Below are 9,047 nucleotides of genomic sequence, written 5' to 3'. Positions count from 1 at the left end.
GTTGCCCGAAAAAAAAACCAACAAAAAAACAAAAACAAAAAAACCAATTAGCATTTCTGGTTATTGCCCAAGATTTGATTTGTGCTCTTCATTCAAAAGGGCCTTATCTTACATTTAGCCAGCCAGCAATGTGTTTTTCTAAATATTAATTTTAATAGCAAGTATTTTAATTGCCTGTTACATTTTCACATCCATGAAATACTTGAAACCAATCACATTCCTTGTTACAAGTCCAGAAAAATGTATTTAAGTAGCCATTACTGTGCACATCTCTTTAAATATTTATCAAAAAAAAAAAAAAAGACAATGTTTAATCTGTTTTAAAAAACAAAACACAGTGAGGATACAAATACAACTCTAACCCTCGGCGGCAACAGTTTCGAAGTGGTCATGGAGAGCCACCCCGCTGAAGAACACCTCTCCACCTCCCAGGCTCGCAGGCTGGCCGGGCAGGAGGGGAACCCGGCCTGCTCCCGTCCCTGCTCCGGTGGGTGGTGCTTGGTGTTCTCAGCAGGCGCTTACATCCAGTCACAGCATCAGGAACCACTCAGAGTCGGGCAGCCACAGGTTTCTGTACAGGTATCCTAGCGTCTAATGAAAAAAAAAAAAAGAAAAAAGTAAACATCATCAAAATGCCGTAAATACCACTCCATTAACCTACTTTTTGCTTTATTTTCCTTGGTCATTGGGTTGCACAGTATTTCAAATAAAGGCGGGAGATTCAAAGCTGCAGTTAATGACACCAGAAAAAGTATTGTAAAAAAAAAAAAAACCAAAACATTAGGATTTTTACACAGATAAATCTAAGGAACCACTAGGGAAAAAACACTACACCTAACATTATGTGCATTGTCCAAAGTAATTTATAACTTGAGAAGCTCTCTTCAAATTAATTTGAGAACACTTACCAAACATGTCCAGGATTTTATTAACAGCCTCTTGATTTACATTGTAAGTGAATCCATTGGACCTACAGTTAAAAGAAAAAAAACCTTTCTTCAATGAATATTTCTCATTCCAGTCATTTCTATACAAATAACCCGAATTAAACATTTTCCTAATCGCATCATATTTTTCATCCTACCAGCATACATATTAAGGACACATGGCAGACTTCTAAGCAGATTGTACTCAAGGACAGTTATGGTTTCTTTATCCTGTCTCTTGTTCACAGTGCCCATGTCTCAAGGACAGTTATGGTTTCTTTATCCTTTCTCTTGTTCACAGTGCCCATGTCTCTCTCTCCCCTTGATTTTTATTAGGGACAACTGCAGGAAGAGAACATTTGTTTGTTTTCAATCGTATAATTTTCAAGACTATCTCTCTGAAACTGAACCAAATCTTCAGCTGATGTCAAATTCTGTTGCACTCAATTGATTTATTCCTTTTACTTGAAAGGGGAATTTAGCTATAGACATCTATTTAGCACAGTGACATGGCAGGGGAGGTAACAACAACAGTACTTTGTGCACTTTCCAAGAGCACTACAAACCTTAACCAACTCATTTCCTGAACATAGGCATAAGAAAATAGCTCAAGGATCATCAGCTGCCAACTACCTTCTGTGTGAAATGCTCAAGACAATGTGGGGACTTGTATCAGAGACTTCCATGGTTATACTTTTAAATACAGTAAGAAGCACCACCACACAAATTAATTTGATAACAAGAAATGCCTGTCACTGTATTTTTGTGTAACAATAGCTGGTTTTTAATCTCAGGCCTATAAACTATGAACCATGTTAAAAGACTTTAATGACTAAGCTTTCAGTTAAATTGCTTTGAGATGTCAGTGCTGAAACCCCCAAAAAATTAGTAGTATTCCTGATCATTGCTTACATTGTCTGATGAGGCTTATTGTAACACAGAGTAACTCTTGTATTAAAGATAAGCAAGACTGTTTCTCTTTGCTTATCAAAGCCTTGAGAAAAACTTTAAAACCAAAAGCTAAAGGGAGTAAGAAGAAGCCTACTAGTGAGTTAATGAATTTGGTTGCTAAGTCCCGCGGGAGTGTTTTCACTATGGTGGGGGTGCCATTTTTCTTCTACAACGTGTATGAGAAAGGAACTACCTTGGTCTTCACCACGACTCAGGTAAATGCAATCAACCTTCAGCTGAGTGGTGCTCAGGCAGTCGGGGTTCTGCTGTTCTGCTTCCTACTGATAGCTCAGGCATTAAGAATTGCCAGTAAAAGCACACGCTGATTTCTATACACCAAAAAGACAGTGTTACTTACATTTTCTTCTTCTTCACTGCACCTAGTTGCACAAGAGCTGATAAGGCATTTTTCTGCATGTCAGAAGACAGCGCTTCATAACACTGCGTATTCCCTACAGAGAGAGCAGAAACACAATTAAGTTTTATCACTGTCCATTAACAGGCTACACTTGTAAAATCATATTGCATAACGGCTGTACACACCCTTCTCAAGAAGTTGAAAAACAAAGTTGCGGACTCCAGGTATAAACTGCTTCTCGGTAAAGGCTTCTTTTGTTTCCTTTGAGAGGTACCTGAAAATTAACTAACATTTTAAAAAAAATTAGCACTTCTTCCCTTTTGATTGTCAGCTTGTTATGAATTGCAAACAGACGTGTCCTCATAAGTAATACTGTTAACACTTTGAAAAGTGTAGGAGAGGAACTCAAAAGGTATCATTACATAGAGCATCTGAAATTTTTATTACTGTTTAACAGGCATGAGAATCCTAATATTAAAATAAGATTCAGTATTACTATAATAGTTACCTTAGACACTGATTTAACATTCCTGTTCTCACAATCAAAAACAGTATAATTTTTTTAGCAATACCTGTTTTACAGATGGGAAAAACTGGGCAAATCAGTACAGTTGAGCCCAAGTCATACACCAGATCATTAATAGATTCCACTAGCTTCAAACGTCTATAGTCCCACCAACCTTATGCTTACACACCTGAGATTTTAGCCTCCTGTTTTTGTATACATTGCTTATTACAGGAATGTAAGTGTTTAGTCTTACTAAAACCTTGGAAAACCAAAAGAATTTAAAGAGCTATGGATGCAATTAATGACTCCCAAAAAAGCTCTAAGATATGAGATGCAAACTCATTTCTGCACCTGGCAGGACAGCCTACATAAAATGAATTGAACAAGAGCTCCTCGTAAGAAAGAGCAATGAACCTGGCAGCAGCACACCTGGCAGCAGCCACAGAACCTGGCCTCACACCCCGTGAAGCTTATAAACCCACAACGGGACATCACATTACGAGGTAGTTTCTGCTTTAGTCAACTGGGAAAGTCTGAGCCAAAAGCTAAAATCAGGATCCTGGGGAGAGGGTGGTGTTTAAGATATTTGTTACTGCTATTTCTCAACTCTTGCACTCTGCAGCCATGAAAAGAGTCACTATTTATAATGCAGAAGTATCACAGCTCTCCTAGTTTCCCTATAAAACACAGCAGAAAAAAAGATAATTTTCTGAAGAACAACATACCTGATAACCTTCCACAAAAGGTCTGAACATGGCTGACAAGAAAGATGCTATAACACTTCCTTTGTCGGTAGGGTAGATTTCCTGTTGACTTGTTTGAATGGCATCACATTTTGTGAGTAGAAAACATCCTTCCTCAAAATCCTGGGAGAGAGAAGTGTAACTGAAATTTTAACATCTACAGTAAGTGCAGCTACCTTTCCCCACAAAATCTACCACGAAAACCACACAACAGGACACCGCTTCCATTTCTGACCTCAGTTCTCAAGAGATTCGAATCAAAATTTTCCTATATACCAGAAACACCCTTATAAAAAGGCAGTGGGAACATGTTCCTAAACACAGCAGTATCTCAATGCACAACAGGCCTAGGAGCAAAGAAAGCGGCTGTGGCTGCTATTGTAACCGCCAGCCTGAGCTCCCTCAGGATTTTGTCATAATAGGGTCAGGTTGTCTGGTTTAGGGTTTTTCCTGTGGGTGTTTTTTATTTTATTTTTAAAGTCACTGTTTGCCTTTATCTCATATCCACTGTTTGCGACAAAAGATAACAGAGTTCACTGAACTGCCCTTGACAAAAGAGACAACACAATGGCGAAAGGTTACAAATTATGGAAATGTCAATGACAAAACCATTTTACTGCCAATATCGGCGTTGGGGGAGGGGACGCAGGACACACACATGCAGAGAACACGAGGAGATGGGACACAGACACGACAGACACATGGATGACTAGGGGGGTGGGTTGCTAAGAGACCCCTTAACATTATAGCAACTCTTTCATTTGACTCCAGTAAAGTCAGTCATAGCCAGTCACCTTCCTGTTCCCTGCTTGGTTTTTGTACTTAAAAAAAGCTGCAAGAGGCAACAATTGCAAACAATGAAAACTAAACATAACGGTGCCAATCAGCCTTTAAAAAAAAGGCCCAATTCTCTTCTATATAAAAATCTATAGTCGCAAGTCTTGAATATTCTTACAAAAATTACACCTATCTCTCTTTTTAATGCAGGAAAGATGACAAATATCACCATCAGATATTTGGCCTTAGCATTGATAAAAATCACATTTAATCAGTTTTAAATCCAAATAAAAACTACATGTGGATTTACCAGTTTATATTGGGTATGATGCTGAACCAGTTTTTTTTACTAATAAACTTGTGCTCACCTGCATTTCAAGCTGGCTGACGAGAGCCAGCAGGATGTGTACAAACGGACACAGCAAGTCCTGCAGAGAGCAAAGCGCTGCCCGCAGTTTTCACAGCTTGCCTGTGTCCAGCTGTGTTAGGAGAGCACGCAGACATACCGAGCCCTGTAACAGGCAGTACGCAGGAACAATACTGGCTTTGTCTGAGTAATGGTTGTACGGGGCGGGGAGGGTGAAACGAGGGGAAACTCAATCAAATAGGATGCAACTAGAGCTTCCATACGACTCTACAAGGGACACTGTTACGCCACTAGGAAAGTTCTCACTTCAAAAACCTTCACAGGCTGCATCGCCTCAACTCTGTAGACTTTGGCTGCAGAAATTTAAATCAGGCTTTACTATAAGCACTTCCCTCATAGTGCTCGCAATGTACTATCTGAATCTACACAAGATAAATGCCAGTAATAAAAACTAAAAGGGCTCAACCATGAACCAACTATCAAAATAATAAAAAAGTTTACTAATGCACAGGAACATTGAAACCTTCAGAGTTCAAGGTATAAGAGGAACATTAGCCATTGCATAAACCCTACAGAGTAGATACCGCCATGCTGTGCAGTCAAGGAGAGGTGGGTACAGAGGCGTACTTTAACCGATGAGGCACTGGGTGTTGGCACAGTCCTCTGGTAGCCCTGCCATCACAGACCACACACATGGAGCTACACAAAACAACTGATCACAGCTGCACTAGAAGGAGTATAATCAACCAGAGGACAATAGGTACTTAAATATAGAATTGCATACTCTATTTGTCAAAGATAACAAGGGCATACAATGGCTGATCATTAATTGGTGTAATACCTATAGTTTAACTTCTGAAAGAGCAGCAGTGCCCCTCTGCTACACAGTCTGCAAGAGGTCTTAGGGAAAATTACCCTGGCGTGCCCTCAACGAGAATTCCTGTTTTGTTTCTGCGCTGACAGAACAAATCCACTCTGTGACAGAATTCAATTAAATCTACATTGACACCTTTTTCTTCACAGCCTAAGGTCTCTTTCATAACTGCAGAGCAAACGGACAGTATTTACACTTCCGTTAAAAGACTGCTTTACATATATCTGTGCTGGAAGACTGGTAGCTTTACGCAAAAAAACCAAACTTCTGCTGCAGTTCATTTTAATAGTTCACTCATTCGCGACACAGAATTGGGCAATTTCAGGATTTTTAGTTTTTTACTGGAAGGGAGGAAAAAAAAAAAGATTGCATATGCAACCTTATGGATTCAGACAATGTTTTGCAACTAACCAAAAGACCCCCTTTTAAGTTCTCCCTCCCACTTACAGATCAAGTTGATATCGCTGTAGGTGTTTATCACAAAGCACTCGTTCGGCAGAGCCCTGAAATCAGACGCTATTTTAGTTGGCTGCGTTACTGACTATCAGTATTTTTGTATAAAGGATGTTTTTACCTTCAATGAAATGCCAGGAAAGAAGATGAACTCATCAGAAAAAACATCTCTCAAGAAACTGAAGCAGCTATAGACTTCCTCTGAAAAAAGTATTGTAAAGTACTGTTGTTTAAAAACATAATTTAAAACATGCAAGTGAAAAGCCATTCACTCCTTATTTTAGAAAGAGTACCCACTTCAAATAAAATGTGGACTTGACATTAAAAGCATACATACATATACAGCAGAAATCACCACAACAGAACAGCAAGTCCTCAAAACACTTGATTCAATTGTTTCCAAAAGGAAGGAACAGGGGGTTGTAGCTTCTCAGAACATGCATTAAATACCACATAATCAGATGCTGCACAAAACTAAGGTACATATTCTGAAAAGTTTCTTTAAGAGCCAAGTATTGGAAAACATTGAAATACTTCAGAAACAGTAATGGGAAGAGAAGAAAGACTGCGAACTGGCTGCACTGTATGCAAGTGTGAGCTGTGTGTAATTTGTAACCTAAAAAGCTGGACTGCTAAACGCCCACAAAATAAGACGCTTAGGAACTGGGCTCAGCTCTTCTTAACCCTGCCCTCTCAGCAGAATATACCTACTTTCAACAGTATCAAAGGGTAAACAAACAAAAAAGGCAAGCAAAATACCCCCGTGCCCTCCCAACACATCAACCTTATGCCATGGGACCTTATCCAGAGTATAACGGTCTCAGATAGCTCCCACCTCCCAGTCGCAGGAACCTCGTGCTCCTCTCACCGCTGACAGCACAAGGAGCAAAGCCAGCAGGCTCTCAGAGCTACCCAAACGTACCTTTTCTGAAGCTGCGTGTCATCTGCAAGGCAACTGCCACCAGAGATGGACGCACAAACACGTTCAGCAGCTGGTTTCTGTAGGTGGCACACATGAGGACGGCCAGAGCGCGCTTAAAGACAATTTCCTCTACAGCTCCATCTTCCACTCCTTTGTCATTTAGGACCACATGGCCATCAACAAGGCGAGCAATGCTGGAATGCAGGGTGAGGCCAGACACGACTGCTTTTTTGGCACACAGGTTATCTAGCAGGAAAATGCAACACTCAGGAAGATGCAAAAGGGAACATAACTCTATTGAAACAGCCTAAAATGCACCAGTATTTAATTAAGTTTTATCACTGAAGACCAATTATTACACCAAACATTCATTTAGAGAGATGTTCTAAAATAATCCATACCAGGAATTGGCAGCCTAGGCATAGTATGGGATGGAGAGAACAAGTTTCAGACATTTCTGTAATTAAAGCACTTTAAATTCTTCCACTTGCTAACAATGACAAATACTTCCTTTGTCTCTGGAACAAGTATTCTGAGCCTCCAAATAAAAGAGGATAGATCTGTTTGATGGATACATTCATCAGTAAGGAAATGGAGACCATACTTTTGCTCAGGGATTTCTGACACCACAAGTTTTGAATCAGAGTCTTTATAATGTTTTTCCTCAACTCTCATATACAAGGAAGGCCTCATCCCAAATTAAGTTTAAAGAAATCCTAACAGAAGTATTGTTACATAATATACCTGCTCAAAGTGAAAACAGACTGTACTTAAACCCAAATCTCTTCCTGTTTCGTAAGATAATCCTTTTAAAATGCCTAAAGCAAGGAAGTGTGTGGGTTTGTTTTTTGGTTTTTTGGATTTTTTTTAAACAACAAAGCTCTTCGAAGGCAGGCATGAGTTTTACAAACCTGTGGGCCTTGGTCAAGCTTTTTTGTCAGTGTGACACACCATGAATTTTATTCAGATAAAGAGCAGCATCTCAAGTCTTAAAAATACACTCACCTTTTTAGAATACCTTACACTTTAAACACTACCGAAACATTCCCTGCATCAAATGCGAATTCTTTGGCAAGCAAGGAAAGAAGCAATAAGAACTTCTTACGGAACACTAAAATACACTTTACATGTTCACAGCACCACAAGCATATCAAATCAATATAGCCTCTGACAGAAAAAAAAAAAATATTCATATTCTTTCCCCTTAACATAGATTTCTTGTAGAATCTCCTTGCATCTTATTTACTCCTTCAGCCTACTTTGTTCCAGTTTTGCTAAAGCTCCCAAGTTTCTCAATGCAATAAGAAGCAGAAGTCTGAGTAAGTAATTTTGCGGTTCCTGTTTTTAATATAAAATTTCTAAAAGCCAAGCAAATGTTCTGCCTGTAACAACCAACCAGCATGACAAAGGCAGAAACAACTAGCTGTTTTGTGGCAGAAGAATAGACAGGGTACACGTAGTTGCTGAACTTGGTGATGTCACCAAGTTAGCCTTTAAAATATATTTATTCTTTCAAATTATTGACAATCCAAACCAAAACAACAAACCCTGTTTCTATGCAACTGATGCTTAGAGCAGGGCCAGCACACTCAAACCTGCTCAGTTGTTGTCACTCCTCTATTTCATTACCGTGCCTATTTGCTATTCCCTAACTATATCACAACTCTACTGAAGCAAAAGCTTATTCATTGTTGCTAAGAAAATAAACAAAATAAATAAGCAAACCCGAATGTGGTATGTTTTTCAGTTTACTGTGCAGTAAGATTCTAAATGATGTTTAAATATTGCCATGAAATTCTTCTTTACCAGTCTGGCAGGAGCAGACCTTGCCTGGACTAACTGCAGTGCAGATCCCTGAAAGGAGAAGTGGTTTTCTTCCAAAAATGACAGCGTTCTGTTTTAACTGTAGCCTGCTCCTATTTCTTTATTGCAGTACTGAGAGGGATCCTTGATTATACACGACTACAAAAGCAAAGATCCATGGTTTAAGTCTACCTACACTGAAAAGGTAAATGTACTTGCATTACACGTTATTTTTCTTTGCTAGCTTTACCACTTACGTTGTGAGGCTCTAAAATTAATTACCTCTGCCACCTTGGCTCACAGAGAGAAGTTTAAAACAATTGTTCAGAAAGTTTGGAAGGAGAATCAACCTTTCAGCAGCCAAT

General features: G+C 39.3%; 1 protein-coding gene across 1 annotated transcript; it reads right to left on the bottom strand.

Annotated features, from left to right (window-relative positions):
• Positions 1-547: 547 nt before the first annotated feature.
• LOC104082859 (dihydroxyacetone phosphate acyltransferase-like) lies at positions 548-7,125 on the bottom strand (the record flags this gene model as incomplete). The annotated part of the gene is made up of 7 exons (XM_009586120.1): positions 548-591; positions 909-970; positions 2,236-2,329; positions 2,421-2,520; positions 3,469-3,609; positions 6,079-6,158; positions 6,880-7,125. Coding segments are annotated over 7 exons (767 nt in total), but the record flags the coding sequence as incomplete, so codon positions are not given.
• Positions 7,126-9,047: the final 1,922 nt, after the last annotated feature.

The sequence above is a fragment of the Fulmarus glacialis genome, unplaced genomic scaffold, assembly GCF_000690835.1.
Source record: "Fulmarus glacialis isolate BGI_N327 unplaced genomic scaffold, ASM69083v1 Scaffold29919, whole genome shotgun sequence".
Taxonomy (NCBI): Eukaryota; Metazoa; Chordata; class Aves; order Procellariiformes; family Procellariidae; genus Fulmarus; species Fulmarus glacialis.
Note: the sequence above shows the minus strand (reverse complement) of the source record. Positions and strands in the feature narration are given on the sequence as shown.